The sequence below is a fragment of the Vipera berus genome, assembly GCF_964194415.1.
Source record: "Vipera berus genome assembly, chromosome: 1".
Lineage (NCBI taxonomy): Eukaryota > Metazoa > Chordata > Lepidosauria > Squamata > Viperidae > Vipera > Vipera berus.
In genome coordinates, this window is record NC_138202.1 from 276,802,057 (window position 1) to 276,829,806 (window position 27,750).

Here is a 27,750-nt window from a genome sequence, read left to right on the forward strand (position 1 = left end):
TTGTCTCAATGGGTAGCCAAAGTCATTTTCTTCTGAATTAACTGCCAGAAATTCAAATCACAAAACTGAGCCATTGATGGTAGGATAGTATCTGCAGTCTTTCAGAAATAACCTTTTATTATAAGTATTCTTAAAATAAATTAATTTGTAACTAAACAAAACAAGCTACTATCTTCAGTAGTCTCTCTCCCTCTCCCTCTCTCTCCCTCCCTCCCTCCCTCCCTCCCTCTCTCTCTCTCTCTCTCTCTCTCTCTCTCTCTCTCTCTCTCTCTCTCTCTCTCTCTCTTTTTCCATATAAAATGTGTGTAGAAACCCAGTTTGGTGTAATGGTTAAGTTTGAAAAGCTGGGTGACCTTGGGCCAGTCACTTTCTCTCAGCCCTAGGAAGGAGGCAACGGCAAACCTTGCGAAGAAAAACTATAGGGACTTGTCCAGGCAGTTTCCAAGAATTGAATACACTTGAATGGAAGAAAAGCACAGGCATATGTGTATCTTATTTCTTTGGAATGAAGAGCTTAGATAACAAAAGCTTAGATAACTAATTAGAATATATGTACTACTATAGATTTCAGCTGCGATCCTAGCCATTATCTGCAAATCTATCCACAACTGAACCATCACGGAGGAGTCAGTTGTAAGATAAATGTAACAAAGTCTGCTCTTTTCAACCTGCAGAGCACTAGGGAGATTGCAGCATTGTGCCCACATTTCCATGAAACTCAGGCGAATGGGATGGAAGGATTAAAAGATATTTCCCATCTAAAGCCATTGGCAAGACAACTTACAGATGCAGACAGACTCCGGAAGGTCATCCAAGAACTTGTAGACACAGAGAAATCTTATGTAAAGGTATTAGGCATGCTTTATTGTTCATTTCCTCCCTTATTTTTGTGATTGCTTCCTGTTACATCACCAGCATTTTGAGAAAAGAAATAGTAGCCACAAGTACGTTTCCATAATGTTATGCAGTCCTCCTTCAAATATATAGCTTAGGGATGATAGAAGTTCTACATATTTGGAGGGCACCAAACTGGGGAAGCCTGAATTACATACTGGTGGTCCTTGAGTTACAATTGTTCATTTAGTGACCATTCCAAGTTACAATGGCACCAAAAAAAGGTGACTTATGACTTTTTTCCATACATATGATCATTGCAGCATTTCCTGTGATAACATGGATCAAAATTTGGATGATTGGCAACTGACTCATATTTATGATGGTTGCAATGTCCTGGGGTCAAGTGATCATCTTTTGCCACCTTCTCACAATTAAAGTAAATGGGGAAGCCAGATTCACTTAGCAACCCTGTTACTAACATAATCATTGCAGTGATTCAGTTAACAACTGTGGCAAGAAAGGTCATTAAAACTCACTTCACAACTGTCTTAATTAGCAGAGATTTTGGATTCAATTGCAGTCATAGCTTGAGGACTATCTGTACAAACAAGATTCGAGGGGAAAAGATGTAGCATAATGAAACTGGAGAACAAACACCAGATCTGGTCTTGGTTTTAGCCCCCTTTTGTTAAGTATTTCTAAAAAATTTCCCTCCTGGGAATGCTGTCTAATATCATACATATGCACATTAGATGAATGTGTACTTTGGAAGACTAAGTATAGAATAATAAGCCTTTTTGATAATATGCTTATTGTTTTGACAGTTTTAAAACAGTACATAATAAATAAGCAATAAATAGTTTTTTTCTTAGAAGTGTTACCGTGAAATGTAAGTGAAAAAAACATTATCTCTTAACAGTTACATTGTACCCTCATATGCATTTTAAGAAAAAGGTTGTTTTTAAAAAGACATAAATCTTATGTAACGTTTCGTGTCCCCCTAGGATCTGAACTGCCTTTTTCAGTTATACTTGGAACCTCTTCAGAGTGAGACTTTCCTTACTCAAGATGAGGTAAGATCACCTCTGATCTTATGGAGGGTAGGACCGTTTCAACTGTATCAGACATTTTAAAGCATGTTCTTTTTCCTGCATTTAGTTATGCCTTGGTGATAAAAGTTAACAAGAATGCTTCTAAGAAGTTTCAGAAATTATCTTGTTCCTCTGCATTTATTAATGTCCTGTACCACTTCGTTTATCTCTAGCTTAACACAATTAAACAGTTAGGTATTCTTTTCTTGGACAGTCTTATCTTCTCATTGTTTATTTTTCCCCACTTCCATACAGATGGAGTCTTTATTTGGCAGCTTGCCAGAAATGCTGGATTTTCAGAAGGTATTTTTAGAGACCCTAGAAGATGGAATTTCCTCCTGCTGTGATTTTAGCACACTTGAAACCCCTTCTCAGTTTCGGGTAAATACAATTTATTGCTTTTTGGAATATGATAATTATCCCCTTTAATTTCCTTTTTTTCTATATTTTCTCCAGTTAGATTTTTTTTAATTCATAAAAACTAAAAACCACTTATGTTCTATAGGAAGATTTTTTTCTTCCCCCTTACAGAATAAATTTTAAAATAACCTTTTCCGAGGCCCTGCTGAGGTCAGGTAAACAGTTTGAGAATCCAAGAAGTCTCTAGCTGAGTCAATTAGTTTGTACAATCACACTAGCAGCATGAGTGAGAAGAAGTTTATATCAAATAAATAAATCTCTGTGTTTATCTCTAATGTTTTAGAGACTTCTGACCCTAAAACCCCTCACATTTCACAGAAACATCTCCAGACTTTTCCTGCGGGGTGGGGAGGTGGGGAAACAATGAAGGAGAATCAAGGATATTTATGGAGCAAAAAAACCTTGGCTGTTGCTGACTTTTGCCTATATTCTAATAGTCAAGTGGAAGCTCAAGTGTCTTTGCTGGTCTGTAGAACTTGCCCCCAACTTTGGTTGTTCTCCCAGTGACAGATCCATTTGTTTTACTTAACAATACATATTAAATTCCTTGTCTCTACCCTATTTTCCCAGCCATTGATAAAATACATCTCATACTTGAAAATATTCTGTGTCTTTCTTTTGTTTAATCTTCAATGTAAGCCTATCCATTTCTGCACAGTCCAATATTTTCTTAAATTATCTCTTTTTTGGTTGTTTCCTTATTTTTCCAATACTAAGCAAATTTACATAAAATGTTTTATAGATGGTACTTACCAACTGCAAGATTAGCAAAAATGTTTTAAAATATATTTAGTAACTGTAGGAAGTGCAATCAAAACCAGGCATGTACTACCATCTTTGGTGGACATGCTCTAAAGCAAAACAAACAAAAAACTTTGGACAAAACCACATATTTGGCTAGAAAAAATGCAAAGAAAACATATAGATTTTAAACCAGAATTATTTTTATTAGGTATACTATCATGGAAATATGATAAAGAAAGTGTATATTTAATGTTACATGTATTAACAGCAGCAAGAATTGTATTTGCTCAATAAGCATACATTTTTGAACTATGCAAAATATGGAAAGTTATCTCTTACAGTGTAGTTAATTTCTTCATTCTTTTATATGGAGAAAAATTTCACTAGGAATTGAAAATGATGGCACATTTTCAGTTGATTGATTAAAGACTTATGTTGCTTGCAATATTAGAAAACTATTTATTCATGCACAAACTTGCAAATTATCATAGTTAACCTTAGAATCCCTTCTCTAATTTTCCCATTGTCTATTTTCACAGTTTTGGATAGGATCATAGGTCATGATGTGGTTCATAGTGAGGGGTTTTTTTTTGGTTATTCCTTCTCTCTCTAGAGCTAAGATATAGAATAATCTAGCCTGTAGGAAAATTACATCAATTAGTATAAAATCTTGAAAATTATCTGTTAAGGTACTGTTTATTTAATGACTGTTACATTTAGCAACCATTTGCAGTTATTAAAATAATGGGGGGAAAAATCCTTTAGGATTCTTGCATTTATAATTTATAATTTATAACCTTTGCAGGTCTGTAAAGCAAAGTAAGATCATAAGCGTACATAGTTTAATTACTAAATTACTGGCCTCAACTGTAGTCTATTTGTAGTCATTATGGAAGTTCCTAAATTACTTTCAGATCCATAAATCAGAGTGCATGTGGACACTGTACATCAAACCTAAACTGTTACAATTTTCTGGATGAATCCTAATAATTTTAATTATTAAAATATTTTCCTTTGTTCTGTTACCACTGTCATGTCTACTATTTATATCTAAACCTCGACTGATACTATTTTAAATTTGTGATCTCTTACTAAACTTTTCTGCTGGATAGAATTATTTTCTGTCATTCCTAATGCTCTCTCATTCTTGCATTTATCACAAGAGTTTTGTGTAGTTAATTGTTAAAAGTGTGAACTGTAAAATAATGTAATAAAAATAACTGTTTATTATTTCTGGAATAATAACATAACTTTATTTAGAATATTCTCTGTCACTTTTTAAATGCATTTAACTTCACATCAGTTTTTTTCTGGTGTATGACACGTTTTGCCATCTGCTTTCATAGCTTCTTCTTAATCCAATTCTAGCAATGAATTAAACACCTGTAGTAAACAAGTGTTGCATTCAAGAGAAGAAATACTTGTCACAGAGGGGCATAATTAAAATGATTCATGTTTTCAATGAATCACTTTCCATCATATTTATTTGCTTTTGTTTCATGCAAATCTTATCTTCATTACCTAATTTGTTCTGTTGATTTGTGTTTGTTACATGTCACTAACTTGAAACCACTAGAAAGACAAGATATACTCATACTAATAAATAGCAAAAGCAATTATATAATAAAAAGCAATTATAACACAAGTTACAATCAATCAGGGTTACAAAAGTTTTTATGAAAAAAAATCTTCAGGAATGCAAAGCAGGGCAAAGGTAGAAGTAAAGTGTAAAACAGAGGAAAAATATTCATAATGCCCCTTTATTTTAATTTATTTATTTATTTATTAATTTAATTTATATACCGCCCTTCTCTCAAGAGACTCAGGGCGGTGAACAGGGCAATACATAAAAATTAGATACAAAAGTTAAAATTAGATTATTAAAACATAATTAAACAATGCCCAGAAATAATACAAATTTAAAATTGAAGTCGTTAATAAAAATCCCACCCCGTCCCATCAGGCCAGGCCAGCTTGTTTAAAGAGATAGGTTTTAAGGTCGCGCCGGAAGGAGCGGAGATCGGGCGCCATCCGGAGCTCAACCGGAAGATGGTTCCATAAATCCGGTGCACCCACAGAGAACGCTCTCCCCCTGGGGGCCACCAGTCGGCATTCTTTGACCGGCGGCACCCTGAGGAGGCCCTCTCTGTGGGAGCGTACTGGGCGGAGGGATTTCATATAGTTTTCTGTTCACTATTACTTGGCTGTCAAGGTCCAAAAACCAAGGAAGAAACATTGAGACTCTTCCAAGCCGTTTTCTTTATTTTTTTTCCTCACCTGTAGACAGAAATCTTGCCAAACTAAAGCAGACTACTTTACTATAGGTAGTCCTCAATTTACAACAGTTCATTTAGTGACCGTTCAAAGTTACAACAGTCACTGAAAAAAGTGATCTTATGACTGTTTTTCACACTAATGACCATTGCAACATCCCCCTGGTCACGTGATCAAAATGGCAACTGACTCATAGTTATACGGGGCCATGTGATCACTGCTTGAAACCTTCTAACAAGCAAAGTCAATGGGGAAGCCAGACTCACTTAATAACCGTGTTACTAACTTCAACCACTGCAGTGATTCACTTAACAACTGTTGCAAGAAACGTCGTAAAATGGGGCAAAATTCACTTAACAATGATCTTGCTTAGCAACAGAAATTTTGGGCTCAATTGTGGTCGTACGTTGAGGACTACCTATATAAAACATAGACTCTGGGAACTACTAGGGAGGAGCTGTACTAACTCTCTTTCTCCTACACAGCGTATCAAAACTGTTGTTTTGCTTCTCTGGAAATCTCTCCTTCCTGGAGATCTGGACAAATTCCATCGCATCTGCCTTGGTTTTGAATGGTTTCTTGCAATTGTTTGTCATGGTCGCTCTGCACATTGAAAGTTTAGTATGAAATTAATGAATGATTTTTTTGAAGAGTATTGTTAGCCTTTTCTTAACCACAAGATAAAGGCAAAGGTAATAGGCATCCTTATAGTAAGTTTCTCACCTACTTCATTTCAGAAACTGCTGTTCTCCTTGGGAGGCTCTTTCCTCTATTATGCTGATCACTTCAAATTATACAGTGGGTTCTGTGCAAACCACATCAAAGTCCAGAAAGTTCTGGAAAGAGGTAATTATCTCCCTGAGGTAAACTAAGCGTATGATAGAAATGAGGCAAAATAATCCGGTTGTTGTTTTTAAAAGATGTGCGTATGAAAAGCATTTCTTAAATTTTGTGGTTGGCCTTCTGATAATCCTAAAGGGTTTGAAAACTACGTCTGTTTTTGACATTTCTAAGCACAACACTTGGGGCTATACCTGTGTTTGTCTCTCTTCTTATGTAATTGCTGGGTTGTGTGTGTTGGGGTAGGGTTATTTGTTTATTTGTTTCCTTGAAAATAGAATAGATCCAATGTTAATCATTAAAGCAGGCTTTTTTTTTAATGAAAAAGGGGGGGAACCTTAAATGTAACAGCACGTGTAACCTGTAACCTTGGAGAAAAAAATTACTTTGCCGAATCCATTGTGAATGAACTTGCATTTCCGTAATGTTTTCCCCCTGCAAGAATGGGACAGAATATTCTGTGTGGCTAGAGAAATTCTTCATTGATGAGTTACATGTTCTGTAACTAATTGCTGACATTTTTGTATTTTAATTAATGACGATAATTATAGCTTTTACATTTGACTAATCATTATGCTTTTAATTAGTATAACTGGCCTTGTGTAATATACTTTTATTTAAAAGGTAAGCATATATACGCCTGTGTGGGTGTGTGGGCGCATAGTATCTTTATGTATATCTATATAATACCAACCTGCTTAAAACAGCTAATAGGGCCATTATTCACAGCAACCTCAGCTTTTTCCTTAAAGCAACATTTCTTCTGGAGAACAGATTGTGGTGAAATATAGTAGCCTCTTCTATAGGGGCATAATTATAGATTGAAATGGAAAATTACAAACTAAATTTTTTAGTCTGCTCCTGTTTATTTATTGAAATAAGTAATTTTAACACTTTAAATTGCTACTTAGTATCTGTCGTATCTGAAGAAAAGGCATCATGGTCAACAATCCTGCAAAAGCATGTGATACACAACATTTTTATCAAAGCTAAGCAGATCTGGTCAGTGATTACAGGAGAATCATGCAGAGACTGTCTTGAGTTTTTGAATGGAAAGATAGAAATAATAGTCTCCGACTTAAAATTGCAATTTGGACCACCGCTAAGCAAGGTGCTTGTTAGATGAATTGTGCCCAATTTTACGAACATTTTTTGCCATGGTTATTAAGTGAATCACTGCAGTTGTTAAGTGAATCACGCAGTTGTTAAGAAAATCTGGCTTCCCCCCTTGATTTTGCTTGCTGAAAGCCATCTGGAAAGTCTTAAATGGAGCATGGGAATGCAGCTATGATTGTTAAGTGTGAGAACTTGTCACAAATCACATATTTTCAGTACCATTGTAACTTTGAATGGTCATTAAAAGAATGTTTGCAAGTGGAGGACTTTCTATAATACTAAGGTAATAATTTTCATTTCTAGTGTTGATTTAAAAATACAGTAGAATAGTTCCGAATAATTGTAGGCTAACAGTACTAGTTAATGCAAATATTAAGACAAGTAGAATAGCAAAGATACACAGTGCTCTAAGCCTTGAGTGGTTTACTTCTGGATCCATAGACATGGTTGGAGTTGCGAAAGTGTGTGATCTCACATTCAGGAGACCCCTTTTTTCCTGAAGACAAAATGTGGAGGATGCATTCAACTATGACTTACTATTATTCTGTATTATTTCAAGATTTCCTTCATCAAATCAACACGCTAGGTTGCAGGCACCCACTAATACCATGCTCTAATTAAGTCACTAAGGTCTTTGGAAAACATAGATATGGTTACGCCAACAACTTTCCAGCATGCCAGTTCTCTTTTAATTCAGCAACTTAAATTATAAGAATTTTTTAATGTTATATCAGCTAGCCTGGCATATTATTGGAGGTTTCTATGGATTGGCTTTGCTCAGGTAATACATCTTCATTGGTTTCCAATAGTATAAAATCCATTCCCGGTGACTAGCTAACTAATGCAGCTATTTGCAACCTTTTAAATTCCACTATATTCACCATGGGCAATATGCACTGATTAACCAGAATGCTTTCCTACCCCTTCCCAACCCCAGTTTAGCAAAATACACTCTACTGTCCTTACTCATATTCTTCCTGTTTCTGGTAGTAGTAGTAGTAGTAGTAGTTTCTGATAGTAGTAGAATATCCAAACTGCTGGAATGGAACCAGCTGTGGGTTTTAGTTTCTTGGCATTCTTTGGGGAACTTGGGAACGTTCCTGGAAATGATATTGGAATCTGGCATTGTGTTTTGATGTTTCTCCCTTATTTATTAAAGTTTCTCTTTTTTTAATATAAAAAGTCACAGGGAGTGAGGAGCTTGGAGAGTATAAAAAAGTTGTTTGCTGACATAGTGGTATCTTCAAATATTATATTGGATACTTCAGAACTAAATGTTCTTTAATTTGCCAGAAATGAGATGTTGGCAATAAATTTTTAAAAAGTATAGTGGTAATTAAATCATCAGATCCAAGGGAGCTTTTTGATTAATCCTGTTCATTTGGGGAAGCTATTATAACCGATGACAATTTTAATATTTTTCAGTGCCAGATTAACATTATTTGTCTTGTTACCTGGGGTTGGATAGTTTGTCTTAATTTAAGTTGTTTGTTGTGTTTTGTTGGGTTTTATTAGTTTTAGGATTATATTAACAGTCTTGACCTTATTTTGTTAACTGCCCTAATATTTTTGAATAAAGAGCAGTTAGGCTTTAACTTTGAAACTTAACATTAAGAAAACCAAGATCATGGCATCCAGCCCTCTCAATTTCTGGCAAATAGATGGGAAAGAAACGGAGGTAGTGACAGATTTTATTTTCCTGGGCTCCAAGATCACTGCAGATGGGGACTGCAGCCAAGAAATTAAAAGACGCTTGCTCCTGGGGAGGAAAGCCACGGCAAATCTAGACAGCACACTAAAAAGCAGAGACATCACCCTGACAACAAAAGTGCGTATAGTCAAGGCTATGGTCTTCCCAGTTGCAATGTATGGCTGTGAAAGTTGGACCATAAGAAAGGCTGAGCGCCAAAGAATTGAGGCCTTTGAACTATGGTGCTGGAGAAGACTCCTGCGAGTCCCTTGGCAATCAAACCAGTCAGTCCTAGAGGAGATCAACCCTGACTGCTCTTTAGAAGGCCAGATCCTGAAGTTGAAACTCAAATACTTTGGCCACCTAATGAGAAGGAAGGACTCACTGGAGAAGAGCCTAATGCTGGGAAAGGTTGAGGGCAAGAGAAGAAGGGGACGACAGAGATTGAGGTGGCTGGATGGAGTCACTGAAGCAGTAGGCATGAGCCTAAACGGACTCCAGAAGATGGTAGAGGACAGGAAGGCCTGGAGGAACGTTGTCCATGGGGTTGCGATGGGTCGGACACGACTTCGCAACTAACAACAACAAGGCTTTAACTATTGCAAAATAGTTGTATAGTATAAATAATATCTATAACTGTTTTGTTCCATTTTTTTTTCCTTTAGCCAAAACTGATAACTCCTTCAAGGCTTTTCTGGATGCACGCAACCCCACTAAACAGCATTCTTCCACCTTGGAGTCTTTTCTTATCAAACCTGTTCAGAGAGTGCTGAAATACCCTTTGCTTTTGAAAGAACTAGTGTCTCTGACTGACGTAGAAAGCGAGGAGCATTATCATCTCACAGGTACTTCCCCAACATTTAAGAGTTTGGGTTTATATTTAAATTAGTATTTGAAAATTGAACATGGATTTAGCACTGAGCTGTCCAAAGGATAATTTATTATGCAATTTTCTCAGTGTCTGTATTTGAGCTTCACACTCGTCTTGCTTTCTTTGAGTCTTGTGCATTGGGTTGCTTTAGACTAATAAGCAATTTGTTGCATTATCCAAGTGCTTAATTAAGATTTAATTTAAAAAAGCTACTGTCAATTCTCTTTACAGCCATTCTAGAGAGGGCCAGGCTGTATGTCAAAGGGGAGGCTAGACTTTTCCCAGTCTGGACAATTTAACAATGACTTATTGTGACACCATATTGTAGAACACACAGCACAATAAGCAGTGATGTGGGGCTCCTTTTTGGTTTTGCTTAATGCAATAAATGAAATAAATCATTATGGTTGTGAAGCTGGTTTTTACCAGTTACTGTAGTGAAACTAGTCATTAAACCATAGATGGGTTTGGGTTAAAGTAAGCATATGTGTAGATAGGTAGGTAGGTCTGAGAAACTGAGTAAATTTGCTCAGAGAAATCACAGAGTTAAAAGTTTCAGCCCACTTTGTTCCTGTTTAAGAATGGAAGGGATGAATTTTGCAATAATTTGCTATTGATCTTGGGATACTGTCTCTTCTAATGATGATTTATGATTAGACTTATGATGATTTATGAATCCAGTCAGAGTGAATGAATTTCCCCATGACTTGTGAACTACTGGGGTAGTTTTGGCTGTTCTGGGTATTGTCAGCAATATATATAATGCCTAGGTTTTAACTAATTAGATGCCCTTCCCATAAGAAGGTACTATCTTATCAGTTTCATCATTAACTGGACTTCTGAGATGTAGGTTATGGGGCTCAAATCTTCTATTAGGAATTTAACTTATGAACCCTTTGTACTTGGATGTTTATATGCAGTGCTTTAGCTTTAGAAGCTATCTGGGTTATGGTGCTCAGCCATTTGTAGGAAGGGATATACAGAGGCTGTCAGAATAGAATATAGAGCCCATTTTCTCTTAAGGTCTCAGAATGGAGATATTCAGATGTTATAGTATGTCATGCCCCTTTCTTTATATGACTTCCACAATGACCACTCTTGCAGGGAGATGGGTGGGTGGATAGAATTCCTGTTTTTATACAGTGTATATCCTATGTGGTCTGAAACCTTAAGGGAAGCTGCAGACTGTTGACTGCAGGGACCTGGATTTCCTAATGCTAATGCTCTGTAGATAATCATCCACGTGTGAGGGCCCGCGAGTTCAATTCCTGGTATTTTTGACCTAATTAGAATAAGGTCTGGCTACTTATGTCTGACAAGTCCCAATAAAGATAAATGTGGTGCCTCCTGGTGGCCAAAGTAATCAAAAACACCACAGGATTTTATGTAAAAATAGAAAGTTCTCTCCCTGCTAAGAAGGGTGAAATCCTATAAAACTCCATATATGAGGGCAAGACATAATGTAACATCTATATTTCATTGGCATGAGATCTTAAGGCAGGTAGGTTAGATGTAAATATCCACAAAAATCACAATCTTGACTTCAAAATTGCAGAAGCGCTGAAGGCAATGGAAAAGGTAGCCAGTCACATCAATGAAATGCAAAAAATTTATGAGGATTATGGTGCAGTGTTTGACCAACTAGTTGCAGACCAGAGTGGAACAGAGAAAGAGGTAAGGAAGCCTGAATTCTATTTTTAAATTTTATTCACAGATCAGTCATCCATTGGTCTTAGTTCTGGCAGAACAATAAAACTACTGTAAACGTGGATTTAGACAGGTATTAGAATCTTTTTTCAGTTTAGATTGGGAAGTTCAAAACAATTTCCTGAAAGGAAGGCAATGGCAGACATTTGTTATTCTGTCAAGAAAATTGTCTGGATTGTTATCAGAGCCAAGCTTGACTTGAGAGCAATTTTATCTTTACTTTAAAAATACCAACAGGAAAAAAAGAGACAGCAACATCTTAGTTCAGTTGCTGATCAATGCCTTGGGTATTAATGTCTGTTATCTTCTCTGTCTTGCAATCTATGTTACACAGTACTATTAAATATAGAAACAGATAACATCGTAGCTTTTAATCAGTGCTTATGAAGTGTAGATCACCCATCATTGTTCTGAAGGCAAATTCTTTAAAGTACAATCCCATCCGTACACATATCCCTCTAGTAGTAAATCTCACTGCACTCAATAAGATTTCAGGTTGCTGCAGTAACTGGAGTCCAAGACATGCTAAAAAGAATGCCTCTTCAAAGTTTGCTGCCTTAAAAGTAGAATTGTATGTAAAATGATATACCTGTGACTATCAAGCCTTTCACATTAATTGCTGACATTTTTTGAAATCATCGGAACGGTGAATTTACCTCTTTCTAAAATCAGTGGGTATTTTGCAGTGAACGTTTGGTATAATGCTGATCTATGGAGGAAATCATCCTCACTTTTTTTCTTTTTAGGTCACAGAACTTTCCATGGGCGAACTTCTTTTGCACTCTACTGTTTCATGGCTGAATCCATTCACATTGTTGAGCAAAACAAGGAAAGAGTTGGAGCTCACAGTATTTGGTGAGTGATCAATACCAGTTTTATTAAAATCTCCCACCCACCCCCCAAAAATTGGAAACTTAGGCTGTCCTAAAATCTATATGTAGGATACGCTTAACACAGCCAGTCCCTAATTTGCTCAAATTTGCATTGGTGATTCTGAGAATTTTCATCCCACCAGACAATTAAAGCATTGCCATTTGGGGAACACTAGGCCTGGTCCAAAGCCTGCTGTCTAGTATCCTGTAAGACCTTACTTTAGGAAAGTACCATAACAATTCATAATACCATTAACATTTTTTCCCATTGGCCAGAAAGGCAGCAGTAGACATGGTTTAATTACCATGGCAGTCAGGATTTGGGAGGCGGGCTTCAATCCCTTAGACTTTGAAGATTAGTTCAGTAATGGAAGGGATTTTTTTCCCCAGCTGCTGCATTTCTAAGATTTAGGTGTGCAGAATAGATTGCTGGATTTAGGTATTCCAACTGCAGGGCTACCTGGATGGACATAGTTAATTTTGTTCTGTGATAGGGACTACTTGGAGTAGAAATTCAGTCCCTGGCAGCCGGGGTCACTTATCGGTTTTTTGATGTTCTCAAAATGTTATTCTTTTAGCAACCCTATTAAGCATTTCAAGAAGCAATATAGATAGATGCTACATATCAGGTAAAATCCAAGCATAAACAAATGGATCTATTCACGCCTGGGAATTTTCCTGTCTTTCATATACTCCTGTGTGTCAAAATCTGTTTTAAGAGTGTTACAAGATCTCCAAGAGTAGAGTTGGAGGGCAAGAGGGAATGGTGAGGCCTCCCCCTCTTGTTCCATTTCAAGCCTAAGGGAGGACTAGAATACCAAACTAGGACTCTCTTAGTCCTTCTGTGGCTTTGCAGGACACCCAGGCCCTTTTAGTGTGCTCTTTCTTATTACCTTGGACCACTACAGACTAATGATTCATACCAACAGTGGAAATCAACTGACACTTTTACTGAGTGAAAGAATCCTTCTCATTATCTGATCTTTGCATTTCTTTTTTTGTCACTTATTCAGCAGGACTTGGTGATGTTGCACTGTGGTGGCCACTCATAGGCTATAGTATTTGGAAGGTACCAACATGGATGCTTTTAGCAATGTCATGTGGAAAGCAAATTCCAAACATTAGAATGAACGTCATATAGCTTTTCTTAGCAGCTTTTAAGCCTCCTGTTGGTCTTATGCAATTGAATGTTATTTACTGTATGCAGTATATATTGAACATTTATATATTGTTATAGAGCAGATAGTTGTTTTACATATGGCAAAATTGTTGTTTGTGCTCTCACTTTTTTAGTATTACAGGGGGGGAAAAACCCAATATTTCTCGTACATGCATAATTCTTACTGTTAAAGCTGATTTTAATATTTTATTTTAATCTGTGCTGCATTTGCACAATCCTATTCATAGTTTGTATCCTATTTTGACATTCAGCTTGAAGAGTATGCGATAATATTTTCAGGAAGAATGTAGTTACTGGCAGGTTCAGAAATTTGTCCCAGACCTTGATCAAACAGTGGAGTACTAATCAAAATGGCATCTGTGATATACAATGTCAGTTCCTGTTGAATTTTAAAAAGTAATTTAGCATGTACTGAAAAGTATGGTAGTATATCAATAAAAGCTATCTTCTCTTTTTTAGTTTTCAAACGGGCGGTCATCTTAGTGTATAAAGAGAACTGCAAATTGAAAAAGAAATTGGTAAGTATTTAGATTACTAATAAATCATGAGTGGTATGTAAGTATACAGTTGGAATTAAAAGTTATTGAATAAAAAGAGGACATATTTTAGGGATATAAATACTCTAGACATCAATTATCAGAAGGAATAATTTGCTAAAATAAAGGAATCATCTTTAAAAGCCTAAGACGTTCAGATTTAAAATGATTATTCGAGTTGAACATGAAACAGTTTGCAAAAGCATACATAAGCTATGCTCTTAGTAATTGGGTAATATAAATCAGGCAAGTTCCCACTCTATGTTATGGAAAGCTCACTTTCAAGGATAAATGAAACTACACATAAAAAAATAGAAGTTAGGATTTTGAAATTTTCTGTACAGTATAAAATTGTTTTAATGTTTTAAATGTGTTTAGTATTGGTCACATTTTTTTAAAAAAAATAAGAGTGAAAAGCAACATTCTTAGATTGAATAACAAGGAGTTTTGGGAATAATATTTTTAATTGTCCTCTCTTGTACTTCTTTTAAAAAGGCAGGTAATGTCCGTAATAATCAGAACGATCTGGATTTGTTTAAGTTTCGTTGGCTGATTCCTTTATCTGCTCTTCAGGTTCGACTGGGTAATACAGCAGGTGACTTGATTTTACCAAACGTATAATTTTTAAACAGTCTCTTATTTTTATCATTTTGGAAGTTTGTCAGCCATGAATATATTCTGTTAAATTTTTCATTGCTTCCTTCATAAATATTGCAACTGATGAAAAGTTCAGTGTATCAAGTAGGCTGGGTCACCATAACATTGGAATACAGTTTTAAATGCCAAATCTGAAAGAATTCACTGCAGTTTAAAGCACTTTTGAATACTTTTGAACATTAGGCAGCAAGCCTATTCTTACTTCCTCTGCTGATCTAAAAGCTTTTTCCACTGTAAGGTGCTTCTGGTCCGTGATGAAATGGCAAATGGAGCAGAAAAGGCAACCTTTGCTGATTGCTCCTCTTTCCTGCTAATTTCCCATGGCCACGCTACCTCCTACAGGGTTGGGTGATTTTTGGAAACACGGAGGAAGGCAGCAGTGGGGGACTGCAGAGGGAGAAAGGAAAGGATTGCTGAGAGCCGTCACATTCTGATTTTCATTAACATGAATCCTGTGAGCAGAACTCTACTGAAGAAATGGTCTTATTAACAAAAAAGAATCTGAGTTCCAAAAAGAAGACAAGGAGGGAAAGGCAGAGCTTTGCTTTACAGGAAAGTTTTCTTTAAACTAAATAATCCCTCGTTTCTTCTGATCGACCACTAAATGTGTTTGTGTGAATCTCCAATGCAGGTAGACAAAACAATGATTGGTGAAAAGAACTCCCTAAAACAATGTCAAAACAATGCTTTGAAGTATGAATTATTTCTAGTAACAAGTCATACAGCTGTTGAAATGCTAAAGCATGTATATTTTTCATTCTTGCCTTTGATCAATTATAAATTAAATCACAGAATGGTAAATACCACAAAATACAGTGCTTCACTGCACGCACGCACAAATGTTTCATGCTTCTAAATTTAAGAAAAGTTAACTAAATTAACTAAAGAAGAATTCAAAATATTAAGAATTACCTATAAAGATAGTTCTCCGTTAACAACTACTCGTTCAGCGACTGTTTTAAATTATGATGACGCTGAACAAGTGGTCCTTACCAACAATCCTCAAATTTCTGGCTGTTCCAGGATCCCTCTGGTCATGTTATCATGATCCCGGTGCTTGGCAATTAGTCATAAGTCCCTTCATTCAATGCCCTCTTAACTTTGAATGGTTGCTGAACAAATGGTTGTAACACAGGACTGACTACCTGCACTTAGCAGAAAAGCCATATCCTCTCTTCGAATTTTGGAAGACAATGGTAAAAGTATTTATGAAACAAAACAATCGCTTCAGCAAAAGTCTTGTTGCAAGAAAAAGCCATTGACACGATCTCTTGGATGAACTTGAAACCCTAATTAAATTCTCATATTTTGGCTGGAGACTTGCAGGTATCGTTAAATGTTTGTGAGAAAGTTTTTTTTTCTACCCACAGGAACAGAAAACAGCTGCATTTGGGAACTGATTCATACAAAGTCAGAATTAGAAGGAAGACCTGAAACAACCTTCCAGCTGTGCAGCAGGTAGAACCAAAATTTGATTTCTAATTTCTAGGTGGATTGTTTCTACTTTCTTCTCCTCTTTAAAGTAATATAAATTAATATTAATAAATTAATCTGTGTAAACACCATACTATTTATTTGTGTAAGAGTCCCATAGGCGTCTATCCTGTTTGATCAAAGTCAGATGAAAGATTCTTATGACGCTGTTCAGAGAGTTCTCAAAAGCGAACCAAACAGAAGTGCTAATTTGTGGGGATATGAAAAAGGCTAACCTGGGGCAGGTGGCCCAGTGCCTAGTTTTGTTTCCTAGAACAGAAATCTTGCTTTGAGGAATAAAAGAATCATTATATAGGAAGAGAACCAGGCCTTGATAGCTAATCTTAGCGGTAACTTAATGTTTTGCATTGACTTAATGTTTTTCTTTACAACTACAGTGACTGTGAAAGCAAGACCAACATAGTCAAAGTGATTCGTTCAATTCTAAGAGAAAACTTCAGGCGTCAAATAAAATGTGACTTGCCCTTTGAGAAAGCATATAAAAACCGCCTAATACTGCATAAGAATCGAATTCCTGTTTCAGCAAAATTAGGTAAGAAAATACTTTAACATGTATGCCAGCATTTTTATGTATTAATCTATGGCAATAATATTAATCATGATACATTATGCTTCAACAGGAGATATTAGTTGTATTCCACTGAAAGTATTGGAGAAGCAAAACAAGATCTGTCCACCCTATAGATTGCCTACCAAAATACTTATTTAGAATTCAATGGGGTGATATTTTTTTCTTTGCCATACTTACTGTGGCAGCTGTTGTGGGAAATTGACCATAATGTATTTGTCAGTGCTGCAAACATTGGATGTTTTTGCTCTGACAATATAAGAGGCAGCCTTTTGCTTTAAACTGCTTCGCTTTGAATCACTGAAGTGGGGAGGAATGTCAACCGGATGTTTTGGTAAGATAAGAAATAGCACACTACAGAAAGGAAGTGAAACTTCATATGTTAAACTAATTGGATAATGTGATTTATGACGTGTAATTAAGGGAGGGAATTGTGTATGATATGATGTACTTAGGGGAGGAGATTTCAGATTCTGGCATCCCTCCATGAGTGCCAATGCTTCGTTCTCATTATTATAGACTTTTAGAAAAACAATGCCTGAATGTTGCTTGAACTGTCTCATTAATCGGAACCATGACAGTATTCTTAACATTCCAAATGTGCCAATGGGTTCAAACTTATTAACAGGAAACAATTTTTAACCTAGTATAATAAATGTTTGTTTGCCAGCTTGAAATAATTTAAGGAAGAAATATTTACAACCAGCTGAAATCTTTACAGATTACATTGGTTGAGTTTGAACCAATTATGCAAGTTCAATACTCCTTTATAACTACTCTATCTGTAACAATGGGAAGATAGCAACAAATGTATGTAGACAATCCTTATTTACCAACCACTTGTTCAGCAACCGTTTAAAATTAAGGTGCTGAAAAACACTTATGACCTGTTTTCAGGGTTGTGGCCATCATCACATCCCTGAGGTCACATGACTGATTGCAGTTTGAGAGCCTGGCAACCAGCATGCATTTACAATGGTTGCAGCTTACCATGATCATGTGATCACCATTTGTGACCTTCATATACAAATTCTGACAGGCAAAGTCAATGGGGAAGGCCCTAGGAAGTAGCAAGTCAGTCATGTGATGTTGTGCTTAACAATCCAAAGTGATTTGCTTGATGACCACAGCCAGAACTGATATTGTAAGCAAGTGCAGTTATGTAAAATGTCACTTTATCTGCATACAGTTGCAAGAAAAAGTATGTGAACCCTTTGGGATTACGTGGAATTTTGCATGAATTGGCCATAAAATGCGCTCTAAACATCATCCCAGACCAGACATCCCAAGAATATTGCCACACTGAAACAGTTTTGTGAAGAGGAGTGGTCCAAAATTACTCCAGATCGTTGTGCAGGTCTGATCTGCAACTACAGGAAACGTTTGGTTGAGGTTATTGCTGCCAAAGGAGGGTCAACCAGTTATTAAGTCCAAAGGTTCACATACTTTTTCCACCCTGCACTGTGAATGTTTCCATCTTATGTTCAATTAAAACATGACAACAGCTAATGTTTGTGTAGTATTATTTTAAGCAGACTGTGTTTTTCTATTGTTGTGACTTACATGACGTTTAGAGCGCATTTTATGGCCAATTCATGCAAAACTCCACATAATCCCAAAGGGTTCACATACTTTTTCTTGCAACTGTAGCTTAGCAATGGAATTACCGCTCCCAATTGTGACCTGTGAAGACTTCCTATAATGGGGCAAATATTCTAGTTGAAAAGGTAAAAATTCAAAGTGAGGGATTAAACATTAAAACCATCCCATTACCTATTCGCTTTGACCATGCATTGCCTGGCTCAAATTGCTCTTTCAACAACCATATAACTAGATATGACTAGGAAACCTCTGATGATTTCCAAAGTTCCATTCATTTTTAATTGCTCTTCTTCAAAGACTAGAGTTGAGATATTTTCAGCAACAGTAAGGCGGCAGAAACAACATGATGCCCATGGATGCTGTCTAGATGCTTTCCAGGCTATGCCTCTCACCTCACTTGACTTGATTTTTTTTCTATTATTTTAACTGAAAAGCAATAAATGGAAAACTACATCATGCTACAAAGCAAAACATTTCCCTAGGACCCTTCTATAGAGTCTGCAATAACAGCGCTAGGAAGTTATAATCTGGGACCTATTCTGGAAAAGAGTTAATGTAACTAGAATATGCCAAGACTAAGCTGGTGGAAAGCATCATAGGGGGCCTAGGAGGATGGGAAAGAGCAGCTGTATTTGTTCTCACAAAATACCCAAATATCAGTAGGCGATCATGTTTTCCTTATGCCAAATATGCTAGTCTTGAAAGGTTGCCTGCCCTCTGCTGTCCAGATTCTCACTGTTTATTTCCTGAAGTCTCTCCCCCTCTCTCTTCTCCTAGCACTTAATTGCATCAATCATAATGTTTCAATGGTTACCACAGTTGTTGAGTACAGAAACTTGATGGATGTATTTTTACATTGGCAGCTTCTTCCAGATCACTGAAATTACTGAAGAATCCTCCCAGTAATGAATGGAACAGTAATACAAGAAAAGGAAATGAGCCAGATTCTGATGAATGCAGTTTGAGCAGCAGTACACCAAGTAGCAGCTGCCACACTACCGACAGTATCCTGGAATCTAAAAACTCATCTCCCGTGAAGGGTTTGCAGAGCTGCGCATCCGATTTTTCAAATAGTCCTGTAAAGGAATCTGATATTCTAAGTGATGAGGAAGATAATTTCCAGCAACTTCTAAAAAAAAGCAATCCCACGAAAGACATAGAAATCCAGTTCCAGCAGTTGCAGATTTCTGAGATTCGGAATGATGATGTGGAGACTGCTTATCCTCCTGGGTTAGAGAACAGAGGTGGGCTGAGAGCAGAAGAACAGCCTAAACTAATTCGTGCTCACTTTTGCCCTATTAAACGAAAAGTGAACAGCACAAGGCGTGACAAAGGGACATTGCGGGCAATGCAAGAACAGCATCTGTCGCTTGACAATCAGCCTGATTCACCGGGTTTTGATCTGAATTCAATTTTAGAAAGGGAATTTAGTGTGCAAAGTTTGACATCAGTGGTTAACGAGGATTGCTTTTACGAAGCAGGAGACAGACATGGAAAGTCCTAGCTATTTGATTTGCAACTTGATAAAACTACTTAACTCTTCAGTTTAATGCACTACTGGATTTTTCCATAAAGGTAGTTGTAAAGGCTTAAGTTATTTTAATTTATTCCATAACAAAAAAGTTTACCTTGAATTTGCAAATTCTGTAAAATAATCTCTTCCCCTTTCAGTATTAGGTAACATTTAAACACTTTTAAAAACATTGGGAGGTGAGATGTTCATTTTTTTTAACCTGAGTCCAATTAGCTTTCATTGAGCATTTAAGAGCATTGTTAGTTTCTGCTTTATTTAAAGTCAAAATTAAGTTATTTCAATACAGAGTAATAGAGTCCTCTGTAAATTGTACTAAAATGTAAATGGTTGTTTATACTTGATTTTTATATATGTTTGTACATATAAAAGTGTACTGTAATCTTATGGTATTTTTATTTTCTCTATAAGCTTGTACAGTAAAATGTTAATTGAAATAGGTAGATTTGTGCGTGTTTTGTTCTTGGTGGGGTTTTGAGGGGGTTACTTTTCAGTTATTTTACATTTGGCCTTGAGAAGATAAGCTTTGCTTAAGAAAAATGATCCTTATTCTCATTTGTAAATTTCATATACAATTTTGGTTAAAATTGAATATATTCAAAATCAAATTTATTTCAGTCCAATCCAAAAAACTGTTAGGCTTTGTGGTTGCCTAATTCTAGGAAAGAAAATAGCAATCTTTCACAGTCCGTTTAAACTTGGCTGTCTTTTTCTTTTTCAGTTCCTCTCTGTAGTTGTATGCTAAAAGACCTGGATCTTCATCACACATTTTCCTGTAGACATTACAAAGGTTTTTAAATTGATATATGGACAGTTGAGGTGGATATAGAGTTGGGTCAACATCTGCCTCCATGAGCAACTGTTTAGCTTTTTCAAGGCGGTCAGCTTCTGGAAACAAAATCCTGAAAGAAAATAGTATTGGTAATCAATAAGGAACATTCAGTATTTTTATTTCAGATTTCTCATTTCAAATACCGTACTATCTTCTATATAGCTGGACTATGAATCATGGGCATCTGCAGAAGAGGCGGCATAGGAGAAAATGATAAAATGAGCACTGCAACATAAGCCTTTGCATATGTATTCTGATCTCATCTACCTAAAGGGTGAAGTTGCTTTGCAATGCTTTGTCATTCTGATAAAACAATTGGATTCTGGGAATGCTTTTGCTATGACTAATAGCAAGACTAACATTAATGCAATGGTACTCTGAAGACCGAAGCACACTACATGCCTTTCACTAGGTTACTGCAAAAAAGTGAGAGTCTGAAAAAGGGTGAAAAGAACAGGTGCCCTTGCGCCCAAATGTTCAATTAAAGTCTTGCACAACTGAGAGAGAGAAATAAGCTATGTCTTCAGAGGCGGATGCCAACCAACAATCTGTTCTGCCCTGCCTTTCATCAAATTTATCAAATTCCTAGGTTAGATTGCCTAGAGACATTGGAATCTGAATATAGAGCTTTTTAACATTCATATTCTACTGTGCTTTCTTAAACTAGGCCCAAGTGTTAATACATATTATAACTCCATATGCCATAGGCTAAATAATAATAAATAACATCAAATTTCTGATTTAACAAAAAAACAGATTCCATCTTGACTATAAGGAACTAAGAAAAGCAACTATTTCAGAGAAGGAAACTTATTTTGGTCACTAACTTTACTCTGCTATATCATTTGTTCTCTTGCCTCTAGTAAGGCAGGGTTTTTTTTACTTTGTTTTTACCATGGTTTGCTGAGGAACTGTACATGAGTTCTCAATACGTACGGAAAAGGTAGGACACCATTTTACACTTCATACCAGATTTTATGTACCAGCATGTTGCCAAGACTTGGCCCTCATTGAAAAGGAACTAAAGCAATATAAGTAAGACCATAAGCCCTTAATTTTTTTTTGTAACGTTTTCTATGACTATGTACAAAGTAGACAGTAACATTTAGATTTAATTTAGTCATAAATGTTTGCATTGCAACACTATTTTTCAGCATCTGTTTTCAAGTATAACAGAACATAGCTGATAATTCCTCACTATCTCCATTTAGTCCATATACAGGTAGTCCTTGACTTGCAACCACAGTTGAATCCAAAATTACTGTTGCTAAGCCAGATAGCTGTTTGTTAGTTTTGCCCCTATTTATGACCTTACTTGCCACAGCTGTTAAGTGAATCACTGCACTTGTTAATAACACAGATATTAATTGATCTGGCTTCCTCACTGACTTTGCTTGTCAGAAGGTCGCAAAAGGTGAGCCGAGGACACTGTAACCATCATAAATACATGTCATTGCCAAGTGCCTGAATTTTGATCATGTGACCATGGAGATGCTACAACAGTCATTAAGTGTGAAGAATAAGTCGCTTTTTCCAGTGTCATTGTTAACATTGCACGTTCACAAAACAAACTCTTGTTGTACGTCAAGGACTACCTATACTATTAAAAATCCACCAAGTAAATATATTACAACTGTGTTCAAGGCTTAGAGCTATAAAGAGAAATAAAATAGTGCCATACAAATGAGAAAATTCCTTGAAGGAATCACACACGCAAGTGTGAGCCGCCCCCCTCCCCCACTGCAGTTCTTGAATTTTTCTTACCTTGCACCGTGATGACAGAATTTTCTTTTGTATTGGAAAATACTTTGAACAACTTTTTCCACCAGCTTAAATGGCTGCTTTATTTTTGGTTCCACTAGTGGTGTAAAATGGACAAGTGTCACATCTACCTGAGATAAATATATATTTATGTTATCATATTTATAGCAGTAAGGAGGTACATTTATTATAAATTTATATATATATAAACGTCATTTAAAACTGGCAATCCAATTAAAGGAGTTGCAATTCTATTGACCAATAAATCAGCAGCTTCCAAGTTCACAGTGTGGACCTCCTGAAATATGCTTTCAGAGAAATAGGAACAGGTAAGAGAAACAGACACTAAAAATACTGTTAAAATGAATTAGCTTTTGCCATCTGGGATGCTAAAGACAAATGAACCTCTAGATTATGTAGTATGATGTATCCCTTTGCTGCCATCTAATGTTTATAGATTTTTGTGCCCAGATCTTGTAGCCCCATTATACAGTAAACTCTTCTAGAACTAGAAGAATTTCTCTGTATTATGGGAAAAGGGAATCCTGTTTCTCATTCAATTTTCTTCTGCATGACTGAAAATGGTCCTCCTGGCAGCAGAATTATGAATAGAATTATGAATTAGTGGATTTCTCTCACCCCCCCCCTCCCCGGGTAAATAGGCATACTGCACATTTACATGAAAATAAAAATAGGCTGAAATAAAGTAATGCATCCTCAAATAAGACCTGCATCTTTTTTCACCCTGTGGAAATGCAAAACACATCTTACTGTTTACTCCATTACAGGGTCTAGATTCTCAGAACACTCAGAAAGCTGCAAGGTTTCTATGGAAACCAATGTAGGAAATTACTGTTCACTTGTAATTGGTTGCTTTAAAATTACTGACATTATATCCTATTTTTTTAGTTATGCATGTTAAACAAGCTCCATTTCAACACACTGATTTTTGATCATCATAGTAGCGTTACCATTTTATTTTGCAAATAGTTTTAGCAGAGAATAAATGTTTACTACAAACACAAAATCAGGTTCACCTAACAGAAAAAAAAATCTTGTGCCCTTCTGTCCCCTGTTTTAAAAATTAATGCAAACAAAATCCTGAAATTTTGTTAGGTGCTGTAATATGCATGTAAAAAACAACAACACAAGTCTGAATTTTGCAATGTGTTACAAAAACACAGCCTTAAGAAGAAAGAAGAAATGGCAAACTGAAGGTAGGTCTGCTAAAAAGAATCAATCATGGCAGACACCGCAGAATGACGGCACAGGCAAGCAAGTAGACCAGCTCTCTGTAATTCTTCTCCAGATAAAGAGAGGACATGAGATTGCTCACAGGTGCTCCAGACAGCTGCTCCTTGCAAGACAGTGGGCTTCAATCCCCTAGACCAGGGGTGTCAAATTCAATTTCATTGAGGGCCGCATCAGCATTGCAGTTGCCCTCAAGGGGCCGGGTGGGTGTGGCCTGGGTGGGCGTGGCCTACTGGGTGGGCATGGCTAGAGTGCATATGGCCTACTGGGTGGGCGTGGCCAGCTCTACATCGTTCGCATCAAGGGTGCCTATGGGGGCCTGGGCAGGAGTGGGACAGATCTGAGGGTCTCTGGCAGAAGGAGGGTCTCTGGGCCAGGGCCAAGGCAGTGGGGGCCGTTCCCTCACTGTTTCCAGGATGGCTTCGCGGGCCACATGAAACCACTTCGCAGTCCCCGGGCCTTGTGTTTGACATGTCTGCTCTATATTGTTGTAATCCTCATTCTGAAGGAAATACAAATCTGTAAGATGGATCCAACCCTTTCCAAGCAGAAGCCCATTTAAACAGTTGGACTTTCTATTGTCTTGCCCCTGGAGAATCCGTACTTCCCAGAAATGTTCTGGAACGTTCCACGCTTCTAAACCACATTTCGGAGGTGCAGCATAGGATAAAAAAAGGGGGGGGCTGTGTCACTTCCACTTGGGTTTGCTAATGGAAGCCACTACTGGCTTCTGCTCCTCAGTTTCTCCTTTTTATCATCTCCTTAGGACTGATAGTTTTAAAATTAATAACTTCCTGTGGCAGGAATTGTTTTCATAATAATACAGAGAAAGAATAACATAAGTCAATTATCAAAGCCACTACACTCTTACCTTTAAGCACTGTTTAAACTTATATTAGTTCCTAGTTTCACTATATATTAAAGTTTAGTGAAGTTAAACAGAAACTAAAATGTTTTTCATCTTTACGTCTGGTTCAGGATTAAATATTATGGTTATTACATCTGGCAGAAGATGAATTTACAATTTACTGCAGCAATATAGAACCCAAGAGTATGGAGAGCTTTCCCCAGCTTTGTCTTATGAGCAAAATGGAATTTTAGCATCAAGTAGAAATTTTAATTCGCCAGTTTTAATCCTCCCCATATTGTTACTTGGTGTTGGCTTTTTCAGATATTTACCTCTGAAATCAGAGACAATGAGAAAATGTGCTATATAGTTTTTCCTCTCAACGTTTTACCAGGCTCCTTGTGGAACTGGGAAATTCTGACATTCATAATTCCTTCTCAGGGACATGGTGAATGGCAAAGGGGGATCAAAGCAAGCCATCTCAATACTGTAACGCCAAATACTTAAGTCCTAGGAATATTTATTCAAAGTTAAATATCTAATGTGGTACCGGGGAGGAAGGCTGATCTGATTAAAGTGAAGATGGCTGTACAGATCTGTATTATAGTCCACTGGGTAAACTTAATTGTTTCTCCCAGAAGCTGTAAGTTCTCATGGTTATGATAAACAATTATGAATCTACATGGAAAAGAACATTCTTGCAACACTGGTTCTTGAAAGAAGTTATTTTGATCAAGCGATATGACTAAGTGATAACTACTCTCCATCTGCAAGATTTAGAAGATCAATTGGATCAACTTGCCCTACTCAGGAATATATTTTTGAATAGTCAAGCTTCTTTCCTAGATGACAAAATATTTAAATAATTATGCTCAAACTTTGAAAAGTACTAATTTTAGCATGTTTTAATGTTCTTCCAGCAGCTAAGATTGTGGCCTTATGGTGAAAGACTGACTGAAACTAGTGTCCATGTGTTGTTTTATTGCACCTTTTATAAGAATTCAAGGACCCATTTTATAACTATTAGGTTTGAATAGAATAGAGCTGGAAGGGACGTTGGAGGTCTTCTATAGTCCAGCCCCCTGCTCAAGCAGGAGAACCTACACCATTTCAGACAAGTGACTGTCTAGTCTCTTCTTAAAAACCTCCAGTGACAGAACGTCCACGATTTCTGAAAGCAAGCTGCTCCACTGGTTAATTGTCCTCACTGTTAGGAAGTTTCTCCTTAATTCCAGGTTGCTTCTCTCTTTGGTCAGTTTCCAACCATTGTTTCTTGTCCTGCCCTCTGGTGCTTTGGAGAATAGTTTGACCCCCTCTTTGTGGAAGCCCCTCAAATATTGGAATACTGCTATCATGTCACCCCTATTTCTTCTTTTCTTTAGACTAGCCAAACTCAAGTCCTGCAGCCTTTCTTCATATGTTTTAGTCTCCAGGCCTTTGATCATTTTAGTTGCTTTTCTCTGAAGCTTTTCCAAAGTCTCAACATCTTTTTTGACCAAACTTGGTTGCAGTATTCCAGGAGTGGTCTTACTAGGGTTTTATAAAGCGGTACTAATACTTCACGTGATCTTGATTCTATGCCTCTGTTTATACAACCCAGGATTGTATTAGCTTTTTTGGCGGCTGCTGCACACTGCTGGCTCATAGTCAAGTGATCATCCACTAGGACTCCAAGGTCCCTCTCACAGTTACTGTTTTTGAGCTAGATACTTCTACCTTTGATACAATTCTATCAAACCTCTGACCTACAACAATGCAAAAACAATCTCAAGGATGAGCTGCTCCTTATTTTTCTTGCCTAAATGTAAAACTTTGCTTTTCTCCACATTAAAATTAATTTTGTTGGATGTGGCCCATTGTTCCAAGTTTGTCAGGATCTTTTTGGATCCTGAGCTTGTCTTCTGGGGTATTGGCTTTTCCTGCCAGTTTAGTGTCATCTGCAAATTTGATGAGTTCCCCTTCTATTCCCTCATCTAAGTCATTAATGAAGATACTGAAGAGTACTGGGCCTAAGACGGAGCCTTGTGGTACCCCACTGCTTACTTCTTTCCATGTGGATGTAGTACCATTGAGGACTACTTGTTGGGAACGGTTTGTCAGCCAGCTACAAATCCATCTGGTGGTGATGTCGTCCATCCTTCTTTTTTCTAGCTTACTAAGCAGGTTGTGATCTACTTTGTGAAATACCCAGGCTAAGTGACATTATGCAAGGCTATGCCTTTGAGATTTTTGACACTGAATGTCATTGCTGAACGTGGCAAAACTTTTTTATACTGTCTGTATATGATTTTACTACAATTAGCAACTGCCTCATTTAGCAACCATTCACAGTCACAATGGTAATGAAAAAGAAGGTATGACCAATCCTATCTACAACTGGCCTGACAATATGCAGTTGCAATTTCAACTTAGCAACTACTTTGATTAATGACCAAGCTGCCAGTGCCAGCTGAAGTAGCTAAATAAGAACTATATGTCCTGGCTATAAACCTCATTATATTTTGATCACCTCAGTGACAAATTTACAGTTTTATCTTTGTATTTTGTTTGGAGTAGAAATTGTTTAATTTGTTAATGTGCAGAATTCTGATCAGTGACAATAAAAAAAACCACAAAATACTTCAATTCTATGAAATTATATTTTTTTTTAAAAAATTGAAAACCAAGTATGAGTTAAGTCCTATCCAGTTCAATTAGATCTGCTTCCAGACAATTCTATCAAACCTCTGAGCTACAGCAATGCAAAAACAATCTCAAGGATGAGCTGCTCCTTATTTTTTTGCTTAGAGAAGGACAGGAAGTCATCCTTAAGAGTTCTTCTGTGTTTGAAAAGTAATGCCAAGCAGTCATGTTATGGCTTCTGTTATATAATAACAAACCTGACCCAAGATCTATCCCAAGACAGGCCAATGTCAACAACTATTTGGCTTGTCCAGAATTTGTAGGCAATCAGGTTTAAAAGGAACTGGAGAAATTACGCAAAGTACAGTTTTCAATAACAATATGGAGACTTTATGCAAAAGCAAACC

The 27,750-nt window shown here is 36.8% G+C and overlaps 2 protein-coding genes across 3 annotated transcripts in view; one reads left to right on the forward strand and one right to left on the reverse strand.

Annotated features, from left to right (window-relative positions):
• The window catches only part of TIAM2 (TIAM Rac1 associated GEF 2), an 86,406-nt gene extending 65,839 nt beyond the window's left edge, over positions 1 to 20,567 (forward strand). For both annotated transcript variants that reach the window (XM_081313713.1, XM_081313714.1), the window contains exons 15-26: positions 675 to 848; positions 1,842 to 1,910; positions 2,184 to 2,309; positions 6,104 to 6,212; positions 9,678 to 9,857; positions 11,439 to 11,557; positions 12,337 to 12,445; positions 14,102 to 14,160; positions 14,674 to 14,773; positions 16,206 to 16,293; positions 16,707 to 16,861; positions 19,363 to 20,567. In XM_081313713.1, the coding sequence (XP_081169839.1) occupies positions 675 to 848; positions 1,842 to 1,910; positions 2,184 to 2,309; positions 6,104 to 6,212; positions 9,678 to 9,857; positions 11,439 to 11,557; positions 12,337 to 12,445; positions 14,102 to 14,160; positions 14,674 to 14,773; positions 16,206 to 16,293; positions 16,707 to 16,861; positions 19,363 to 20,003 (1,929 nt within the window). In that variant the 3' untranslated portion in view covers positions 20,004 to 20,567. The remainder of the gene's footprint in view (positions 1 to 674; positions 849 to 1,841; positions 1,911 to 2,183; positions 2,310 to 6,103; positions 6,213 to 9,677; positions 9,858 to 11,438; positions 11,558 to 12,336; positions 12,446 to 14,101; positions 14,161 to 14,673; positions 14,774 to 16,205; positions 16,294 to 16,706; positions 16,862 to 19,362) is intronic.
• Positions 20,568 to 20,622: 55 nt separating this feature from the next.
• Positions 20,623 to 27,750, reverse strand: part of TFB1M (transcription factor B1, mitochondrial) — a 32,379-nt gene continuing 25,251 nt past the window's right edge. Inside the window, exons 6-7 of the mRNA XM_081313715.1 lie at positions 22,627 to 22,754; positions 20,623 to 20,932 (exon numbers count right to left, since the gene is read on the reverse strand). Of these exons, the coding sequence (XP_081169841.1) occupies positions 20,689 to 20,932; positions 22,627 to 22,754 (372 nt within the window). The 3' untranslated portion in view covers positions 20,623 to 20,688. The remainder of the gene's footprint in view (positions 20,933 to 22,626; positions 22,755 to 27,750) is intronic.